Below are 23636 nucleotides of genomic sequence, written 5' to 3'. Positions count from 1 at the left end.
GTTTACGGTTTTCAGTTCAAAACTTCATTATCACACAGTTTCACATAGTTCCCGAGAAAACGACTTTCAAAGTTCGAACCCAAGTCTAACATTAGCCCGTAAAAACGATACTTTTTCCATAAATTCAATTTTATTTAGATTTTTTTATTGATTTCACTGGTTGCGGTTTCACGTATGAATCCGAAATTTCATTTCGTTTTTCCTCATAGTTCTGGAGAAAATGGATTTCAAAGTTTGAACCCAAGTCTTTCATTTATCCCCGTAAAAACGATATTATTTTCCACAAATGAAACTTTATTTAGATTTTTTTATTAATTTCATTTAAACTTACAGCTTCGCGTATGAATCCGAAATTTCGTTCCGTTCTGCCTCATAGTTCTGGAGAAAACGGCTTGCAAAGTTCGGACCCAAGTCTTTCATTTATGCCCGTAAATATGATATTTTTTTCTGCAAATGCCACATTATTTGGATTTTCTTACTGATTCCTTTTCAAAACATATTTTTGAGTACGAACCCGAAATTTCAATCCGTTCGGTGACATAGTTCCCGAGAAAACGGCTTTCAAAGTTCGAACCCAAGTCTTACATGTAAGCCCGTAAAAACTATATTTTTTCCAAAAATGATACTTTATTGAGATTTCATTATCGATTCCTTTTCAGGCCTTAGTTTTGAGTACGAATCCGAAATTTTATTCCGTTCGGCGTCATACTTCTAAGATATTTTGATAATTATTCGGCTTGTAAGGATTTGTGAACCTGGATGGAGAACAAAGGGTAAATAAATTAATATTACATAAAGATATTCAAAAATTCTCAGTGCTTTTTATATCCAAATAAGGTACAATTTATGAATAATATTATGTAAATAATTTCTTACCTGATTTTTGTTTTTCTGATTAATTAATAGAATTTTCCAAAAAAAAATTGATTTTAACCGTTTTATTGCTATGCTTTATTTGCAAGTATGTATATAAATTACTACATAATATATTCTGCGTTTTAAATAAAAAATTGCATTGGTTGATAATTAATAACCGTAACACAGGTTGGGGTTTCTTTATGGTTATAATACCTACTGGTACTGATATCTGCATTGGTTGATAAATAATAACAATAACACAGGGTGGGGTTTCTTTATGTTTACACTACTGATACTGGTGTCTACATTGGTTGATAATTAATAACAGTAACACAGGGTGGGGTTTCTATATGTTTACACTACTGATACTGGTGTCTACATTGGTTGATAATTAATAACAGTAAAACAGGGTGGGGTTCTTTTATAGTTACACTACTGGTACGGGTTGTTAATTAATAACAGTAACACATGGTGTGGTTTTGAGTTCTTGTCTTTGAAAGAGCACATTAAAGAATTAACAAAATATTTAGGCTCAAAGTTTAAGGTTTAAGGTAGGCTCAAGGCTTAAGGTAGTTTCCCATTGCTAATAATTTAAAGTTGTCAGGAAATAAGTGATAGCCTTTACTGAGATAGTTTCCCCGTTGCTTATAATTTAAAGTTTTCAGGAAATAAGTGATAGCCTTTACCGAGATAGTTTCCCTGTTGCTTATAATTTAAAGTTGTCAGGAAATAAATGATAGCCTTTACTGAGATAGTTTCCCCGTTGCTTATAATTTAAAGTTGTCAGGAAATAAGTGATAGCCTTTACTGAGATAGTTTCCCCGTTGCTTATAATTTAAAGTTGTCAGGAAATAAGTGATAGCCTTTACTGAGATAGTTTCCCCGTTGCTTATAATTTAAAGTTTTCAGGAAATAAGTGATAGCCTTTACCGAGATAGTTTCCCTGTTGCTTATAATTTAAAGTTGTCAGGAAATAAATGATAGCCTTTACTGAGATAGTTTCCCCGTTGCTTATAATTTAAAGTTGTCAGGAAATAAGTGATAGCCTTTACTGAGATAGTTTCCCCGTTGCTTATAATTTAAAGTTGTCAGGAAATAAGTGATAGCCTTTACTGAGATAGTTTCCCCGTTGCTTATAATTTAAAGTTTTCAGGAAATAAGTGATAGCCTTTACCGAGATAGTTTCCCTGTTGCTTATAATTTAAAGTTGTCAGGAAATAAATGATAGCCTTTACTGAGATAGTTTCCCCGTTGCTTATAATTTAAAGTTGTCAGGAAATAAATGATAGCCTTTACTGAGATAGTTTCCCCGTTGCTTATAATTTAAAGTTGTCAGGAAATAAGTGATAGCCTTTACTGAGATAGTTTCCCCGTTGCTTATAATTTAAAGTTGTCAGGAAATAAGTGATAGCCTTTACTGAGATAGTTTCCCCGTTGCTTATAATTTAAAGTTTTCAGGAAATAAGTGATAGCCTTTACCGCGATAGTTTCCCTGTTGCTTATAATTTAAAGTTGTCAGGAAATAAATGATAGCCTTTACTGAGATAGTTTCCCCGTTGCTTATAATTTAAAGTTGTCAGGAAATAAATGAAAGCCTTTACTGAGATAGTTTCCCCGTTGCTTATAATTTAAAGTTGTCAGGAAATAAGTGATAGCCTTTACTGAGATAGTTTCCCCGTTGCTTATAATTTAAAGTTGTCAGGAAATAAGTGATAGCCTTTACTGAGATAGTTTCCCCGTTGCTTATAATTTAAAGTTTTCAGGAAATAAGTGATAGCCTTTACCGCGATAGTTTCCCTGTTGCTTATAATTTAAAGTTGTCAGGAAATAAATGATAGCCTTTACTGAGATAGTTTCCCCGTTGCTTATAATTTAAAGTTGTCAGGAAATAAGTGATAGCCTTTATTGAGATAGTTTTCCCATTGCTAATAATTTAAAGTTGTCAGGAAATAAGTGATAGCCTTTACCGAGATAGTTTCCCATTGCTAATAATTTTTTTACAACTGCAAATCTGAGACCATTATTTTTGATAGAATTTTCATCATCTGTGCATTTCACTCCTTTTAACAAAAAAAATGCCAAACAATAGTTTTAGTACGAGAGCCCACAACCAAAATTTTTGTCTCATAGCAATACGGCCAAAACCACATCAAATCGATAGATACGATTATCCTGAACTCGAAAATACCAATATCAGACATTTTCCGCGTAGCGTTTGATCTGACCGAATTTTCAAAATTGTCAAAGAATTTTACCGAACTGCATCATAGCAATATGTCTGATTTGCAGACTGTAGTTGAATGATAGTTCTGAGATACGGGAAACATATTTTTCAGACGTTAGTGGTGTAGCGCAAACCCGTAAAATCACTTAAAAAAATTAAAAATGAGACAAAAAAAATGTCTCATAGCAATACGTCTGAAAATCTTTTTTATTAGTAAATTTTGGTTATTTGATGCGAACAAAACAATTTTCAGACGGAAATGTGAACGCATTAAATTTTGAGACCGTTTTGAAAATGTTAACAAATTTTACCGATCGGTATCATAGCAATATGTCTGAAAATTGTTGGACATGATAAAATAAGTTGTCCACATGTGCAAAAAATTTATATCAGACAAATTAAGTGTAGCACCTTCTCTATCAGACAGTTTGGAGCAGCTGGCGAGTGAGCTGTATAATAGTAAGAAAGGGGCAGGAGCGTAACAAGCGCTGAGGCTGTTGAAATTAAATACTGATTGATTTGATAGTTTTGGTTTTATTTAAAGCACACTTGAGTAACTTTTACAAAAGAAATAAGTAATGACATCTGTCATCTGTCAAAGTACATATAATAGACAAGGGAGATTCTTGAATATCTATGAAGGCTGTAAATTTAAAAAAAACATTTAACAGAGGCGTCGGCCAGGCGACTCCGAAACGTTATTTTCGTTTTTGGGAGTATATGCTACACAAAGTGTCTGAAAACAGGTTTTTGGTAATCATGGCAGCAATACGAAAAGTTGAAAAAAAAAATTATCCGTATTGCTATGATACAGGTCGGCTAAATTTGTTGACATTTTCAAAAATGCGCTCAGGCTATATGCTACGCGCAAAATGTCTGAAAACAAACTTTTTCGTAATACAATTATAAAATCTATGTACATTTTCACTATCAGACGTATTGCTATAATACCGACTGTCTTTTTTTTTTGACTCAGCAGAAATGGCCTCCCACGCAGTTGCTACACTTTCGACCGTTACTACACACCTAGTCGGGTTCAGAATCATACAATCTAACTATTTTATAGGGTTTTTGCCGTATTGCTATGAGACATGGTTTTGGTCGTGGGCTCTCGTACTATTTGTAATAGAATCACACAGCATCCAAAATTTGATTCCCCATTTGTGATGTTTCTTGTTAGGAAGATATTGCTTGATAGATGAATGGCAGTGTGTTCCAACCAGCGATTCATCTATGCACAGTTGGTGACGTATGTAATGTTGATGGAACACGGTATTTGCGTGTTTTATAAGTTAGTCAAATCTGCCGCAAGCATCATATTTTGGGTGGCCAGGTTGTGCTAATGACCTATTATCCATCAAATGAAAAAAATTCAAAACCAGTTGAAACCTATCTCTAGTAAACATCTTCCAAAACCATGATATGCACAGGGAACCACTTTTCCAATAAGAACAAATGGTGGCTCGTCTCGTGGTCCCATATCCAGTAAGATGGCTAAAAATGCTTTTATTTCATTCAAAGTAGTTGGTGTCCACTTTTTTGCCTGTGAATTCTGTTTCAAAGTTCCTCTGTTCAAAAATTGTGCACCATAACAATTGGTTTCTTTGACAATCTTTTCAAGTAACGAGGTAAAGAATAAATTGAAATAGGTTGTTGGTTTTGCATCTGAAGAAGGAGCACGTCTAGTTCCAGGAATTTCAAAAAAATTGTCAGATGTTTTTGAAAAATCTTTTATTGGATGAATAATACCAAAAATCTCATTTGTGCAGTCATCTGAAGAAGAATAAAATGAATCCGAGGATCACTTTTATTGCAATGTACAATAATGTCACTTCCGTCGTCACTGTCTTCATTTATAGGAATAAAGGTCTCATCGTCCGCAGTGCCTCTGTCATTCGATACATTACGATCATCCGCAATAGAACTAACTTCAATTTAGGGTATATTTATTTTAACACGATAAACTATGAATACAATTATCAAGACACGCGCCAACCGCAATATACCACGCTCAAATTGAACACGTGCTCTCCCAAGGATGACAAAAAGCACACTAAAAATTGCAGTGCTATAAGCGCTGCGTCGCAATTTTCGTAACTAAAGCTTACAGCGTGATGGCGCTGGGCCGCACTCTAATGGTTAAACAATATTATCAAATATAGTAGAATAGTTACAATACCTCCAACTTCCGACATTTCCCATACATTCTGATGGTAGTCTGCTTTACTAGCGCCTCCTAGCGGCCCAAGTTGTGAGGCTTGGTTTACTTTCACATATATGAATGATTTTATGCTTGATTAGGCTATGCTACACTAGCGCCTCTAGCGGCCAGAGTTGTAAACCAACACAAATTGATTGAATATTTTACTGTAGTTGGACATGTTATTAATATTCTAGCGTATTTGATATTATGTACCTATATATTTATTTCATGTTCAATTTTTAAAGTTTTGCTGCGTATTGTTTACTGTTCACGTGAGAGCTTTATATGTAATTCTGACAATACAGTCAGTCAGTTGTAACAATAGGGTTACCCACAGATCTGCTAGTAAGATCCTCGACTAGCAATCCAAAGGTTGCGAGTTCAAATCCCGGCGTGTGCAAGGAAAATTTATTTGATGAATTTGTGTTCTTTCACAATTTATTCATTTTAATACATACGCTGCACGTTCCAGAGTGATGCTTTTAGCATCACCCTGGGCAACATTCAGAATAAATAAAAATAGCATGAAATGGCTTTAGTCGTGTTTGGTGACCTCATCTAAATAGCGATGTACTTCCCTACCTTCTTCTTCCTCATCAACTTTCCCTCCCCACTACCTTGAGACTCAGAACATACCGCAATTAGGGATGCCATAGTCCCAGTGCCTCTGGGTAGCGGGGAACGGTTGGGACTGTACGGTATTCACAAAAATAAAACTTTGAATATTGTAATATTGTTTGTTTTATTGGTAAAATATTATAAAGTCTTCTCACAATAATAGTCTACAGCGTTGTCCCGTTAGATTCCGTTTCCTCCGCCACTTCCATTTTTTCCTTTTTCTCCTCCTCGTCAACCTTCACCTTCTTAGGCATTTGGCACACGTCCGCTGCCTCTTCTTCAACCTGATCTGCTTCTGCCTCTTCCACCTCTGCTTCTCCTTCTTCTCCCGCCTCTGCTGCACCTTCCACTTCTCCTTCTCCCGCCTTCTTGAACTTGTTCACATCTAGAAATTAGAATAAAAAAATTAAAATTAAAATACAATGCTTATAAATACACATACATAAAAGTAGAAAATTACCGATTGAGCATTAAATATATTATATTTATATGTATTCATATGAATCAATTAATAAAAACAGGAAGATAGTTCTGTGACTCACCAAACTTGGAGACGTCTTCTCCCAGCAACCTCAGCATGTGCACCGTGTCGGGTCTGGCTGTATACGCTCGCAGGGAGCGCGCCCCTCTCCATCCTACCAACTCCAGGCGCAGGCCGTCCTTGTCATACAGGAGCACACAGCTGCCGTGGGCTGAAGGATAACAACAAACAGGAAGATAGTTCTGTGACTCACCAAACTTGGAGACGTCTTCTCCCAGCAACCTCAGCATGTGCACCGTGTCGGGTCTGGCTGTATACGCTCGCAGGGAGCGCGCCCCTCTCCATCCTACCAACTCCAGGCGCAGGCCGTCCTTGTCATACAGGAGCACACAGCTGCCGTGGGCTGAAGGATAACAACAAACAGGAAGATAGTTCTGTGACTCACCAAACTTGGAGACGTCTTCTCCCAGCAACCTCAGCATGTGCACCGTGTCGGGTCTGGCTGTATACGCTCGCAGGGAGCGCGCCCCTCTCCATCCTACCAACTCCAGGCGCAGGCCGTCCTTGTCATACAGGAGCACACAGCTGCCGTGGGTTGAAGGATAACAACAAACAGGAAGATAGTTCTGTGACTCACCAAACTTGGAGACGTCTTCTCCCAGCAACCTCAGCATGTGCACCGTGTCGGGTCTGGCTGTATACGCTCGCAGGGAGCGCGCCCCTCTCCATCCTACCAACTCCAGGCGCAGGCCGTCCTTGTCATACAGGAGCACACAGCTGCCGTGGGTTGAAGGATAACAACAAACAGGAAGATAGTTCTGTGACTCACCAAACTTGGAGACGTCTTCTCCCAGCAACCTCAGCATGTGCACCGTGTCGGGTCTGGCTGTATACGCTCGCAGGGAGCGCGCCCCTCTCCATCCTACCAACTCCAGGCGCAGGCCGTCCTTGTCATACAGGAGCACACAGCTGCCGTGGGCTGAAGGATAACAACAAACAGGAAGATAGTTCTGTGACTCACCAAACTTGGAGACGTCTTCTCCCAGCAACCTCAGCATGTGCACCGTGTCGGGTCTGGCTGTATACGCTCGCAGGGAGCGCGCCCCTCTCCATCCTACCAACTCCAGGCGCAGGCCGTCCTTGTCATACAGGAGCACACAGCTGCCGTGGGCTGAAGGATAACAACAAACAGGAAGATAGTTCTGTGACTCACCAAACTTGGAGACGTCTTCTCCCAGCAACCTCAGCATGTGCACCGTGTCGGGTCTGGCTGTATACGCTCGCAGGGAGCGCGCCCCTCTCCATCCTACCAACTCCAGGCGCAGGCCGTCCTTGTCATACAGGAGCACACAGCTGCCGTGGGTTGAAGGATAACAACAAACAGGAAGATAGTTCTGTGACTCACCAAACTTGGAGACGTCTTCTCCCAGCAACCTCAGCATGTGCACCGTGTCGGGTCTGGCTGTATACGCTCGCAGGGAGCGCGCCCCTCTCCATCCTACCAACTCCAGGCGCAGGCCGTCCTTGTCATACAGGAGCACACAGCTGCCGTGGGCTGAAGGATAACAACAAACAGGAAGATAGTTCTGTGACTCACCAAACTTGGAGACGTCTTCTCCCAGCAACCTCAGCATGTGCACCGTGTCGGGTCTGGCTGTATACGCTCGCAGGGAGCGCGCCCCTCTCCATCCTACCAACTCCAGGCGCAGGCCGTCCTTGTCATACAGGAGCACACAGCTGCCGTGGGCTGAAGGATAACAACAAACAGGAAGATAGTTCTGTGACTCACCAAACTTGGAGACGTCTTCTCCCAGCAACCTCAGCATGTGCACCGTGTCGGGTCTGGCTGTATACGCTCGCAGGGAGCGCGCCCCTCTCCATCCTACCAACTCCAGGCGCAGGCCGTCCTTGTCATACAGGAGCACACAGCTGCCGTGGGTTGAAGGATAACAACAAACAGGAAGATAGTTCTGTGACTCACCAAACTTGGAGACGTCTTCTCCCAGCAACCTCAGCATGTGCACCGTGTCGGGTCTGGCTGTATACGCTCGCAGGGAGCGCGCCCCTCTCCATCCTACCAACTCCAGGCGCAGGCCGTCCTTGTCATACAGGAGCACACAGCTGCCGTGGGCTGAAGGATAACAACAAACAGGAAGATAGTTCTGTGACTCACCAAACTTGGAGACGTCTTCTCCCAGCAACCTCAGCATGTGCACCGTGTCGGGTCTGGCTGTATACGCTCGCAGGGAGCGCGCCCCTCTCCATCCTACCAACTCCAGGCGCAGGCCGTCCTTGTCATACAGGAGCACACAGCTGCCGTGGGTTGAAGGATAACAACAAACAGGAAGATAGTTCTGTGACTCACCAAACTTGGAGACGTCTTCTCCCAGCAACCTCAGCATGTGCACCGTGTCGGGTCTGGCTGTATACGCTCGCAGGGAGCGCGCCCCTCTCCATCCTACCAACTCCAGGCGCAGGCCGTCCTTGTCATACAGGAGCACACAGCTGCCGTGGGCTGAAGGATAACAACAAACAGGAAGATAGTTCTGTGACTCACCAAACTTGGAGACGTCTTCTCCCAGCAACCTCAGCATGTGCACCGTGTCGGGTCTGGCTGTATACGCTCGCAGGGAGCGCGCCCCTCTCCATCCTACCAACTCCAGGCGCAGGCCGTCCTTGTCATACAGGAGCACACAGCTGCCGTGGGCTGAAGGATAACAACAAACAGGAAGATAGTTCTGTGACTCACCAAACTTGGAGACGTCTTCTCCCAGCAACCTCAGCATGTGCACCGTGTCGGGTCTGGCTGTATACGCTCGCAGGGAGCGCGCCCCTCTCCATCCTACCAACTCCAGGCGCAGGCCGTCCTTGTCATACAGGAGCACACAGCTGCCGTGGGCTGAAGGATAACAACAAACAGGAAGATAGTTCTGTGACTCACCAAACTTGGAGACGTCTTCTCCCAGCAACCTCAGCATGTGCACCGTGTCGGGTCTGGCTGTATACGCTCGCAGGGAGCGCGCCCCTCTCCATCCTACCAACTCCAGGCGCAGGCCGTCCTTGTCATACAGGAGCACACAGCTGCCGTGGGCTGAAGGATAACAACAAACAGGAAGATAGTTCTGTGACTCACCAAACTTGGAGACGTCTTCTCCCAGCAACCTCAGCATGTGCACCGTGTCGGGTCTGGCTGTATACGCTCGCAGGGAGCGCGCCCCTCTCCATCCTACCAACTCCAGGCGCAGGCCGTCCTTGTCATACAGGAGCACACAGCTGCCGTGGGCTGAAGGATAACAACAAACAGGAAGATAGTTCTGTGACTCACCAAACTTGGAGACGTCTTCTCCCAGCAACCTCAGCATGTGCACCGTGTCGGGTCTGGCTGTATACGCTCGCAGGGAGCGCGCCCCTCTCCATCCTACCAACTCCAGGCGCAGGCCGTCCTTGTCATACAGGAGCACACAGCTGCCGTGGGCTGAAGGATAACAACAAACAGGAAGATAGTTCTGTGACTCACCAAACTTGGAGACGTCTTCTCCCAGCAACCTCAGCATGTGCACCGTGTCGGGTCTGGCTGTATACGCTCGCAGGGAGCGCGCCCCTCTCCATCCTACCAACTCCAGGCGCAGGCCGTCCTTGTCATACAGGAGCACACAGCTGCCGTGGGCTGAAGGATAACAACAAACAGGAAGATAGTTCTGTGACTCACCAAACTTGGAGACGTCTTCTCCCAGCAACCTCAGCATGTGCACCGTGTCGGGTCTGGCTATATACGCTCGCAGGGAGCGCGCCCCTCTCCATCCTACCAACTCCAGGCGCAGGCCGTCCTTGTCATACAGGAGCACACAGCTGCCGTGGGCTGAAGGATAACAACAAACAGGAAGATAGTTCTGTGACTCACCAAACTTGGAGACGTCTTCTCCCAGCAACCTCAGCATGTGCACCGTGTCGGGTCTGGCTGTATACGCTCGCAGGGAGCGCGCCCCTCTCCATCCTACCAACTCCAGGCGCAGGCCGTCCTTGTCATACAGGAGCACACAGCTTCCGTGGGCTGAAGGATAACAACAAACCATTGAAATCAACATCACTTCTACTCATTTCACAAACAGACTGTCACAAATTTGGGAGACATATTATACAACAGACCCTCAAGAAAGTGTAGATGAAAATGGAGGGTATTGCAATCGTTTAAATGGTCTGTCTCAAGAGGAAAAAGGAAAAGTTTCCTCTTTGTAGATGGAGTTTGTAAACTCAACTGTGACAAGGCGTATGTAGGCCAGACAGAATGGACCACCTCCAAAAGAAAGACTCCAGAACACCGTTCGAGTTCTGACAAATCTGCAATTGCGGAGCATTTGATTGAAATCGACCATTACTTTGGATTTGTTCCTGAATCTGTGGGAAGACCCAAAACGCATTGCGCACACCTAATTAAAATCCCATTAATATTAATAAAGATGACGGGGCTAAGCTCAATAGTTCTTGGTATCCGATAATTGACGGCTACACCAAAACTATACCGAAAACCATTTTAAAATGAACTAATTATTTTTTTTATTTATTTTATTAAGGAAACAAACAGTCATTTATATATTTAGCATAAACAGCAATTATTTACAATATTAGACCAATAATGTTCCATTAATTCTAGTCGTTGATTCAATATTTGCACCTATACAATATATTTATAAATGACAAAGAAATATAAAGAATAAACATTATAAGTAATTACAAAATATTATAAAAACAATAAAATAAATTAAAATGATAGGATTATTTTACAAAATAAAAAATTAAGTTATCAGTTTAGTAAGTTGCATTTTATATGTTTTCAAGTTACACTTGAAAATGTGTACATCTCTAGAGGCATTGTGAGTTTTACAGATACGTTCTATTAAAGAGTTTTGCGCTGAAAATACTGAAAATACCAGCCCTTGGAGGATTAAAGCGCGCAAAAAGGTATGACACACTTCACCCCAATTTCTGAGTACAAGTCTACCCTGATGATGGACACTGTAATGCTGTCCGAAGCGTTGGCTAAAGAAGGAGGTAGCGCAACACGGCATAATATCCCAAAAATAAATCACAATATATATCTGATATAATTTGTTCTAATATTGATGTTAGTAGATGCTACAAAAAATTTGTTCCATTTTATTCATTGTTTGTTGGACTTATGTATTCATCTTCTAATTACGATGGGGTTCTAATGAGGTGTAACATAAAAGTAGCGATAACTCACGTAAATCTTTAACTTGGTCCTGCGTGGGCGGTGTGAGCAGCTCTATCTCGGGGGGGCAGTGCGGGTTGTCATTGTGCAGCAGCAGGATCAGGTCCTCGCGGGGCAGGAGCACCCGCCGCGGAGCCCCCAGGTAGGACAAGATGCTGGGCAAACCCTCCTGGGATAGTCTAAGGAAATACAGCAATAGATATTAAAATGTTTCAGATAAATTTAAATGTAAAGTTGTCATCAAATGGTCAACCAGCGCCATTGATCAGCTGACAAGCATAACAACACGAGAGTTGATAATGGATTGCTTCTATGACTCATTCTAATAGCTCGGCTGTGGAACGATCTCACCTCAAAAAGACTCTCCACACAGCATCCTCAAAGATGAGATAGGCCCTGAAGGAAATTATTTTCTTCAGGGCCTACTTCTCGTGTGGAGTTAACGGAAAAAAAAAATTAAGAATTTTGATATCTAAAAATGTTTGATTAATTTTGCCAGAAGTGAGGAAAAATTTAACTTAAGGCGATGCACTACGTCGTGTAATATTTTAAATAGAGCCGCTATCAATAACAACCCTTACGTAGATGGCGATAAGGTTTAAATTCCCGCTTAACACCATCCGCCTGTTTTGATTTATGCAAGAATAAAACATGGCCAAAAAGTGCCTTTTATTTTATTTTGTGGATGTTCAGGCATAAATATTTAAATGTTTTTCAAATATTTTATAAATAGCTTAATTTGCCACATTATACAATAAAATCATAACCGAAAATGGATTCGTAAGTAGGAGATTTTGAACATTAAAGCAGTTTTCATAGGCCTTATACATTATTTTTTTCTGGGCTTATAAAAAGACTTATCTAAAAAATACTCGATTATTTCAAAGGCCAAGATGTATTCTACTCGCAGTATTTAATTAAAGCATCTGAAACATTTCTAGGCGACCAAATTTTCAAAACAAAAACACATGATTTTGCATTACTTCGTATGGCATCGCCTTAATTCAGGCACACAAAAACACTCACACTTTTATCAGTATGATGCACAAAATAATTTATTGTAACACAATACCTAATATTCTAAATGCAACATCTCTTATTTTAATTTTATAATTATTGTTAATGTTTTCCAATATGCCTACTCGTTTTGCCACCAAACAGACGGGTTGTGTTAAAAATAAAATAAATATATTAGCACGTATTTACCTGAAGGCGCACGTCATGTTCTTGTTATCACAGCGAACAAAGGTCTTAACTCCCGTATTGATGATCTTCACCTTATCCTCGTTCCTCTGCACAACGTCCCGCACAATCGGAGACACCAGATATATGTTCTTCTTCTTCCCGATTAGGCACCGGGTGAGCAGGCACTTGGGGTCGAAGCCTTGAAGGTCGTAGAACTCCTTGATCGAAGGGTACACGTCTTCAGAGTCTCCGGAGAAGAATACATAGGGGTCCTCCTTGTACCCCTGTATCCGTTTTCTCTTTCTCTGTGGCCCCCAAGGTGCCGACGATGGCTCCACTTTCTTTTCTTTGACGGTGTCATCTCCGACGGATTCCGTTTCCGAGGGTTCCACAACGGCGACTGATTCCAGTTTTTCCTTCTTCTCAAACGGCAAGGGAGCAATTTTTTCTATGATGGCTACGAAGAAGCCACCGGTATCGTTGTGATGTGGGAGTATCCTTATGCTGAAAATGCAAAATTTAAAACAAAATTAGAATATGTACAAATAAATTGCAATTACTGTAGAAAATCCATTTGTATGAATCACTAAAAACTCATTAACGTTGAGCTCAGACTTTCTGACTTAATGCAACTTATTTTCAGTGAGCTACATCGTTTCTATCATGAGCTATGGAGCTTAAATATATTGTTAATTGACCATCAAAATAATAGAAAATGCCATGTTAGTTTGTCATATATGTACTTCTAAATAAGAAAAAAAAGATAAATGTAAAAAATGAAATCGGGTATGAAAAATAAATATTATATCCTACGTGTCCAGAATTATGTCAGCATTTTCAATAAAATTCATATTTACGTAAAATTGAAAGAACACTCTGACTCCGAAATCTTTAGATACCGAGTCGCCGACACATAAGAGATCTTTAATTCAATTAACTATATCGAATAATATGCCATATGTCTTTAGTAAAGAGAATTACATGCTGATATAGTAACAGATCCTGAAACACATCTAAAGAAGCATCTATCTCTTCACCCGGAGCCGCCAGATGAGAAAATGACCGCCGCCAAGAAACTGCCTCAGTATTTACTTTGTCCCCCCTCCACTGTTCACCGGATGGAATTTAAACTTTGAAACCTACAGCCAATCACAGCAAAGGAGCATAATTAAGAGTTCTAAATAAACATTTCTGATAACATCGGACTAAATTACGGGAAACTGGTTGTAATTATGAGGCTGATTTCGTGACAAGTTGTGTCCAGCCCCCTATCGTATACAGTATCTGTACAGACGTATAACTGTCTCATACAAATTTGAATCAATAAAAACACAAGATTAAAAGCGTTCTGAAAAATAGTTTATGAACAAATCTCATGCATCCAACAACTGAATTTGGGAGCCCCAAAATAATCGATCAACTTGAATCTGTGCAAAGGAGGGCAGTTCTTCTGATTGACAATCCATTGTTAACAGAACGATTGCCAATGCACAGACGCAATGTAGGCATGCTGATTCTGTTCTACTCCTCTGTTTAAAACTCCATTACTGTTAAACTTATTGTGAAATCAGATATGAGCGCATCAGCAGAATGCTATATATAATAATAACACATATATTTCAAATGAGCCTGCTCGAAGGAGCTAGCAGCATTGTTCCCCAATGCACCGGTGCATGTACACGAAACTCGACAGACACAAGCGGAACACCCGTTCAGTCTCCAATTAGTTTTGTATAAGTCGGTTTGCATGTGGAACGAGCTACCGGAATCTATCCTTCATATAATCTGTACCCGCATTAATAAATCCATTCCTTAATAATGCCCTTACCTTAACCCGCCTCACAACGCTGTTCAAGCGGATGGAAATATAGTTCCCCTTTCTTTAAACTGTGCAGACAGTCTCTTGTAAGAAAACATTTTATTTTAAATAAGCCCCACGTCGGGTGCCAAACATTACCATCTCTCAAGGTGATACATTTCCTTCTCTTCGGGAGTGGGGGGGAACATTTGCGGGCGCAGCATGGTGTGGTACTTCTCAGGAACCTCCTCGAACTTTTCAAAGAACTCTAGTTCCTTAGTGGCAAGCTTCCACTCTGAAGTTCCTGCAAAAGAAAAATAACAAAACATGGACAAATTGTGCAGTGTTCGCAAAGAAAAAAATCTAAGTAACTCGAAAAGAGCCAGACTAGGGCCATTTCTAGACTTTATTTCATTGTCAAAATTTGTCTATCGTGTTATGTGGCTATCGACACGCTTAATGAGCGCAATCAATTTAAAATTGTCATCAGTAAAACCTTATCGGTCTAGTTATCGATTTGACTGTGCTAGACCCTTTGGAGAGTTTAATACTTATTTATTTAACACATTGTTTGCGGGAGACGCTTAAAAGCGTCTTTTGCGTACTGTTGGTAGAGAGCGGGAGACGCTTAAAAGCGTTTTTCGTATTTGTACACTATTGGTAAAGCGCGGGAGACGCCATGCGTTGTAGGTACACTTAGAGTAACAATATATTACGAGTAACGTATGATGTTGGTTACTCTGTGAAGTAAAAATTATGCGTCAGCTCTCGTGACACGTGTACTAGGTACCTGGCAATTTGTAAAATTGGTTCGGGTGGCCGGCCGACTGTGGTCATAAAACATGCACTTGAAATAAAATAACTGTAAGATAAATGTTTCGTTTTTTTTTAAATCTTTATATTTCTTCAGTGTTAAAGCGATATTGTTTCGTTCAAGACGTTCTCTATTTTCTTTTCTGTCTACATTCCGCTTTAAAAATTTCGTACAAAGTATTTGTGTGCTCTGCTCGAAAATTTATTTGTTACATATTTGTTACAAAATAAAGGGATATTTTTTCATAAAAAATACCCTATAAAATGGACTACGGTAATGATAATCGATTACAATAAATATATGAAAGGCATTGACCTAGCACACCAATATCTTTCGTATTATTCTATTTTACGAAAAACCACCAAATGGACAAGAAGGCTAGCGATGTATATAATAAATTGTGCATTATTCAACTCATTTGTTGTGTACAACTCCGTAAAAGAAAGGAAAATAAAATATAAACAATTTTTTAAGGAAATTGCAGAGCACTGGGTGGCTGATCAGATTTCGTCAGATAATAGTCAAGACCCGGAACCAACACCATCAACATCTGGTATCCGAAGAAAATCTTCAAAATCTGATCCTCCAGGAAGACTATCGATGGATATGCGAAAACATATATTGGAAAAGATTGAAGGCCCTGGTAAAAATAAGAATCTGCGAAAGCGATGTCGTGTGTGCGCGGTACACAAAATACTTAGCGAAACCCGGTACATGTGTAAATTCTATGATGTACCTTTACATGAAGGGAATTGTTTCCAACGATTTCATACTTTCAAACAATATTAGTGTTTAGTGGTGTGTATTTAAAAAAATATATATACTATGTTGAATGTGCATAAAATGACTATACGACAAAAGTGCAGTTTTTTCAATTTTTTTTTAAATTTAAACTTATATATCGTAATTGTTTCTTCAAAAATATAAAAATTTGTGAAAAGATCATAATAAAAAAATTCGAATAAGGTAAAATACTGAAAATTTTATTTAAATTTGATCAATAGTTCAGAAGTTATAGCTATTTTACATGAAACGGAATTTTGCGCGCGAACGAGATAAAAATTGCCCGCTTTACGGCGTAGATTGATTAAAAAACCCCCCGCAAACATTGTGTTAATAATAACTTGTTGTGGAACCAGGAGAGCATAGCTATACACCCAATGACAACCCTGCTAAACTTTACCTACTAAAAGAATTGCACAACTGTCAAAAGTATAAAGTGAACACGCGAGAGAGCACAATGCACACTGCACAAGATTCACAAGAAGAAGCAAGGTTTGCATTGTGAATGGTCCTCTTTCACTAGGTCGATGCTTGGTGTACCTTCTCCGTATAGTATGTAATAATAAGTTAGGCACTCTCATTCAGTAATCATCATTACTAAATAGATATGTATATCCCAGGATGGTGCTCGAGGAAATGCTCTCCACTGACTGTGATCCCTCGCCATTCGCCTTCAGGCAGTCCTCAGGCCTTCCCATTCTCGTCTACCTCCTCCTCAGTCTGCCGTTCATTCGATAGCGTGTTTGCATTCTAGTTACCTCTGGAGAAGTTCAGTCCGGGCAGCATGTGCGCCACCTCGACGAGGCGCAGGGCCCCCTTGGCCTCGCGCAGCAGACGCAGGATGACGGCCTCACACTCCACGGGGTTCAGGGAGCAGGTAGAATAGGCCAGGCGCCCCCCAACGCACAGGAGCTCCGCCCCGCGGTGCCCAATGCGATACTGGACACTGGAAATACAACACACCTTTGCATTTTTTGTCGGGGCATCTGGTGGCGGGTTCAAATCCCAACTTGCACCAATAAATTAAATTTAATTTAACAATGAATTAATTAGGCCCACTGGCTCTAGACGGTTGAGAGCACTTGGGACTCTTGTGCGGTATTGACATAAAATATATGTATTTTAAAAGATTGTAGTGCTATTTACCCGTGTAGATTGTTTCCCTGTCCTGCGGACCATTTGAGCCAGATGTCTGCGTTTTTCCTGAGGGTTCCGTCTCCCGAGCAAGGTACGTCGCACAGGATCCTGTCGAACTTCAGGAGTCGGCTGCCCGGAGTCTCCATTGAGACAAGCTTCACCTTGCCACCGCCCCCGTTCTTTACTTCTGTGTTTGAGTCTGAAATATCTGCAGGTTCTGTGGAGAAAATAGTTTTTTTTTATGTATACATATTCGCATCCATATCTCAATGTTAATCATTACGCTTACATCACAACCTTGGATTCTTTTTCATCTTCACATTTTTAAAATGGTCATACATAGTTTTAACACAGATGTGCCTCAGGGATCTCAATTCTACAGCATTCAGTCTACTTCCATCTTCCTCTACCAGTTCCACGCATCACTGGGTAGATCAGCGTATATCCTACAACAGGGTTAAGTGTCTGTAATTCTAAAATATTTCTTACTGTCTCCCTCGGGTGTGACTGTTTCTTTAACTTGGTCGGGTGCGGTCTCACTGCCAGCCACTTCCTGGGGAACGAACTCGTCCCCAATGACGAGATGGGGGAAGAACGCAGCGTCGTGGTTGGTGATGAAGATGCACGGTGAGTTGAGGCGCTTGGCCTGGTGCACCAGCATGTAGCACCGGTTGTTGTCCACGTCGTTGGCCATCACGAAACCTGCAAAAAGATATGAATTAGATCAGTACTGTATCAAAATATAACTAGCCGTTAGAAATAACAACCGAATGCCGCCAACGTCCGGTTGTAACTAGCTGTACCCCGCCACGTGTTGCTGTGGCTCAGTCTTTCTGTGCAGATAGAGAAATAACCGCCAAAGTCCGCACAGTACATCCTTCCACTTATGGCACAGGAGATGCACAATTTGTTGTATTATTTGTAACTGTACCCACCACGCATTACTGTTGCTCAGTCTGTGCAGATAGAGAAACAATAGCGCGTGTTGCTTTTAAATCCAACAGATGGCTCTGCAACGTTGTGTCAAAATTTCCACTCATTTCCACACATTTTGACCCATGGAGGGAGGGAGGAAACACAGAGACCGGCAAATCATTCCACAGTCGAGCTGTTGAACTCGAGAACGATGTGTGATAAAATGTCATCTGTTATGAATGTTGGGCGGACGTTTGGCATGTTTTTGCAGTTCCACGAATCATCTTCCATTGAAATACCAGTAGAACAAGGGTCACATTCCCACTAGACGCCTGTGCTCTAAATATTGAAATCCATTTGTTAAATTACGAGAATCTATCAAACAGGCCCCAATGTTATTTTGTGAAGAGTTGAGAGACTAACCTGTGGGTGTTTTGCTATCGTCTCCACCGTGCAGGAATTCTATCAGCTGGGCCGTCTTAGAGCCTGGGGAGGCACACATGTCCAGGACCTGAGCAGAAACAATAAAACAAGTCAGAGAGAAACAAGAGATAAGTTCTTGCCAGTACTTGTTGGTGCTTCTGGTGAAGGTTTACAACGGATCATCTAATCTAGTCTTCTTCTTGAGATTTATCAGCCATTTGATGGCACGGAGAGTCACTTGATTCAGCACAGATGTGCCTCCGACAAACTTATGAAGGGAATATTCTTTACGATGTGTTCTACAGTCTGTATGTGTCCACATTCACACAATTCAGAATTCTTTAGGCCCAATATGTGCATCATATAAAAAAAAATTATATATATTTACCATATTATATAATTAATATCATTCCTCAAAATATTAATATGAACAGTTTACAGCGGTTTACAGCTGACGAATTCACCTAGATTTCGCCATTAATAATTACTTGCCTTAAATATCCATACAAATTGAAAATATCTCCCGAGTAAAAATAAATGCCGCCGACGCGAATTGAACCCGCACCTTCCAATGTCCGGTCAGGTGCTCTGGACCACTGAGCTACTGAGATACGTCGGCTTATTCGGAACCCACCAAATAATTCAATATGTACTAGTACTTCAATCAACAATTACTGCTTATTATATATATATATTTTTTTTATTTATTGTCAATTTTTTTGATACATACAGTTACATATACAATTATACAAAATACAAGGAGTAACAAAAAAATCCCACAAAGGCGAAGCCTGTGCGTGGGCATTATAAGGTGAAAATCAAAACAGTGGTGGTTATATTATCTATGGTTTAAATGAAAAAAGAGATAAGAATAAAGAAAAAAAAAATCATATAGTACATTTGGTCATATTCGTATAACTTATAGAAAAAATTCTCTCACTTCCAGATACTTTTTTACCCAGCTTTTGACATTTATTTTATACGAGTTTAGGTTTTGGCACATCTTGATGGAACTCGGCAAGGAATTAAACAATTTTGGGCCAATATAGTTAATGTGTCTTTGGGCTAGCCTAGTTTTGCAGTGAGGCACTGTGTACATGCATATGTTGTTTCTCTGGCTAGAACGATTTGGATTTTTACAGAAATTATAAGGACGAGTGTATACAAATTTAAGACATTGGACACAGTAGATCTGCCTTAGTTCCATAATGTCAGTTTCCTTAAACAATTTATCGGTGGGATATGTCTTGGTCTTCTGGTGCATTATCTTAATGATAGACTTCTGAATAATTTCTAGAGGTTTCACATGGTTATTGAATGTACCTCCCCAGGCGATTATTCCGTAGGAAATGGATGAAAGTACCAATACATCATAAACGAGCCTCATAGTTCTTATGTTAACGATAAGTATATAGTATATACATATACATATTGTAACGGACGTACTGCTCCGGGCTCGGCCGCAGTCACCCACGTTAAAATTATAAAATAAAATCCTTAATTAAGAAATATGTAAATGTATAAAATTTAACTGTTATGACCCTCTATGTATGAAATTATGTAAAAATGAAAATGTAAAATGTAAAAACAATAAATGAAACGTCGGAGCTTGGCTAGGGGACACGGGCAGAGAAGTATACTGGGAGAGCTGGTGGATATCATAATAGCATTTAATTCGGGCACGGTTATGAGAATCGTGCCTATACGAGAGGGAACGTTCGGCCACGGCCCGAAGCAAAGGGCCGTGCGCCGTCATGGCGTACGAGGTGATTTGCCGTCAGAACGTTCCACAGGCGCGATTCTGAGGATCGTGCCTGAACAAAGAAAGGCCGTGGTCGCGTTCGACCACGGGCCCGAAACTACTGGCCGAGAGGCGGTGAATGGACCGGCGGCGCGCCGCGAGCTCGTCACAAACACGGCCCTCGATTCTAGGAATCAAAGAGAAAGTGGACCCGTGTGAGGGTCACGCGCCCGCCGGCGGCCTATAAAACGGGCAACAGGCCCTCAGAAAGGCAGATAGCCAGCAACCTCCACCAGCTCTACAACTCTCTCTCTGCTCTGCCTTCTACCTCGCTCCGACTTCTGCCTCTACTCGCCTTCTTTTCTTCTGCCCCCTCGCCTCACCCCGGACTACGGACCTCTCTGCCTCTACGGACCCGACCCGGACTCTACAAGAAGGACGACAAGCAGCTTTTGGACGAGCTCTACAACGGTTACAGCGACGCCCCGCTCTACCCCTCGACGCCACTGAAGAACGACGCCTTCCGCCTCCACGGATTGGGATCACCAGTATTATTATTATTATTATTCCCTTACAGTCTTGTGTATCACACTTCGGTCTGATACACATATTTTTTTTTTTTTCAGACCACCTGACTGGACATCCGATGGTGCAGGTTTAATTCCCATACAGGCATTTATTTTTACTCTAGAGATATTTTCAATTTGAATGGATATTTCAGGCGATTAATTATTGCTTATAATAATTTATCCTTTGTGCTATGCACAAAAAACCTTGTCTTTTAAACATTAGTTTATCATTAAAAAATAACCATATTTTTAGGTTCTCTAAATTTGGCGCATGACAAGCGAACGATCGCTCAAAACATTTTTGCAAACTTTCCATAATGTGCATAAACTCATTCCGAGTGGATCCAAGGTCTGCCTGATCTAGTGAGTCTATGTATATCTTTGGTCTCCAGAGTACGAGGGGCTGTATACCTTGTGATGAGGCTGCACGTCGAGCACGATGGGCGGTATCATGGAGACGGCCTCCTGACGCGAGATGCTGCCAGAGCTGGTCTCCGCAGTGAGGAAGTTGTGCAGGCGATAGTAAGCCTCGCTGCGACGGATGTCCTGCCGCGTGAGCTGCAACTGCCACGCCAGACCTCCGGGGTACCTGATCAAATACCATACATAATAATGATATAATTATAAATAATTTATTACATACCCTGTTAAAAACCACCTTTCATATTTGGAATGGCTTAGTTTATGCTTTTGTGACTTTCTCTTTCCTTTGTGAAGTTGTTTTCAAAGAAATAAGGACCGATACTTCATTTTCTTCTATCATCGTTAAAAGACACGGATAAAATGGTTTCTAGAAAGTCAGAGAGGCTACATTCATGAAATAAAAGGTCTTATCTACAGTTTTAGTAGAGCAAGCGATTCTGATTTGGTCTTCTATATAGTTTTAAAAACATAAAGGTTTAATATGATATTAGAATGGTCTCCGTAGACCTATTGGTAATTTCAGTCATAAAAAAAAATGTCTCAGGAGCATGATCGGAGTTCGACAATAATAATAATTCGTTAAAAAATAATTGACTAATATTATTTCCTCACCAAGGAAGGCACACCGGTTTCCGGGATTCCATCTCCACCGGTTCCTCGTCAGTCACCTTGGCTTCCACCCCGGCAGTGAGATCTTCGTCAGCAGCCTTGACGTCCGCCCCGGCGTTGAGGATCTCGGAGAACAGCTGGCCGCGCACAATGTCCAGCAGCACGCCCGCCTCGCCCTTGGAACCCGTGATGCGGAAGGCGGTGGGCAGGTTGGCCTTTAAATGCTTCATGAACGAGTCCCACTCTTCGGGCGGGCAGATGTTTTGTGCCTAATTAAAAAAAAAAAAATACTGTCAGAGGAAATCCCAAGAAGCAGTCCACGGTGGAGTGCTGATACCAACCCTGATATGTGGCAGTGAAGCATGGAACTTGCAGATTAAGGATGAAAGTAGACTAAATGCTGAAGAAATAAGATTCCTCATGAGATGAATGTGTGGTAAAACCATGGATCGTATTACAACTGTGGAGATCCGGAAAGATTACAGGGATGTTTAGATGGTTTGTAGGACATGTAGAGCGGATGAATAGAGAAAGGAATGCTAGGAGAATATACTATGACGTGAAAGTGAATGGCGGAAGAAGTCGGAGACACCCGAGGAAGACATGACAGACTACGTCAAGTACAGTAGTCAAGATAAACAACTCACCTAGTCTACCACTAACAAGTAATTTCGCGATACCGCAAGGCACAGTCCTAGGCCCCCTATATAGATATTTTCAAACTACGTTAATACAAGAAAACTGTCCTCAATGCCATGGCTGCTCGGATGGAGTCCCCCTTGGTCGCTCTCTGGAGATAGGGGACCATTAAATATTCTCCATAAATTCAATTTAATGAAGTATTAAATTGTTATTAGTTATAACTTATGTCTAATTTTTGTATCTTTATGCTCTTATCTTTGTGTCTTTCGCATTGATTGAAATTAATGATTTTTAACTTAGTCAATTCAAGTCATGGATAATATTAAAAAAATCATACGCAAGACATCCAAAAAAATTTAAGGTTATTTTACCTTGTAGTATGCTTCAAAGGTGGCATTTTCTCTGACGATTTCAGCATAGTGCTTCCTGACATCAGGCTGTTTGGGCTGTGGGTTGAGTGCCTGAAATCAAGCGGGATATCAAGTAAAAACAATTAAAAAATAATAACAATGTCAACAACGATAGATTACAATATTTGAAACTCTTACCTGTTCCTTTTTGTCTCGTTTTCTCTGTGCGAACTTATTGTATTTACGTTTTCCACCCATGTTTATTTAATACTGTTAAAGAAATAGCCGGCAAACTCGGCAACAGTTTTGAACTGACGTTACTGTTCCTACCACGTTAGTTAGTTGTCAAAATTTGTATTTTGGAGGTTACTAATAAACTCATTCCGAAATATGCACCAAACACATATCTTAATTATGTTATGTCATAAGTATCTACCCCAAAATTATTTTTTATTTAAATTAGGAACTATTGTTCGTGGTTGTTATTATTATTATAATAACACTAACGGCCATACACACCACCATTTTTTTTTGTAAAAGTGTGACAAAATCTACATTTTGATTATGATTATAAATTCAATTTCTTTATGTATTTTTAATTTTAGGTCCCCGAAAATGTTGCCTAAATTTAAA

At 41.1% G+C, this 23636-nt stretch overlaps 1 protein-coding gene across 1 annotated transcript; it reads right to left on the bottom strand.

The window, feature by feature from the left end:
• Positions 1-6016: 6016 nt before the first annotated feature.
• Nsun2 (tRNA (cytosine(34)-C(5))-methyltransferase Nsun2) lies at positions 6017-23358 on the bottom strand. Its single transcript, XM_089648922.1, has 17 exons — positions 23202-23358; positions 23025-23114; positions 22015-22280; positions 21391-21568; positions 18670-18757; positions 17821-18033; positions 17341-17548; positions 16953-17140; positions 14757-14901; positions 12821-13303; positions 11627-11793; positions 8174-9667; positions 7982-8131; positions 7598-7939; positions 7406-7555; positions 6446-7363; positions 6017-6288 (listed from the first exon to the last, which is right to left on the bottom strand). Exons 1-17 carry the CDS (start codon positions 23259-23261, stop codon positions 6068-6070), a joined length of 5361 nt encoding a protein of 1786 aa, XP_089505048.1. The 5' UTR covers positions 23262-23358; the 3' UTR covers positions 6017-6067.
• Between the last annotated feature and the right edge of the window lie 278 nt (positions 23359-23636).

This window comes from Hesperophylax consimilis, chromosome 28 (assembly GCF_061612785.1).
Source record: "Hesperophylax consimilis isolate HC1 chromosome 28, BYU_Hcon_1.0, whole genome shotgun sequence".
NCBI classification, from domain to species: Eukaryota; Metazoa; Arthropoda; class Insecta; order Trichoptera; family Limnephilidae; genus Hesperophylax; species Hesperophylax consimilis.
This window is presented reverse-complemented; position numbering and strand designations above follow the sequence as displayed.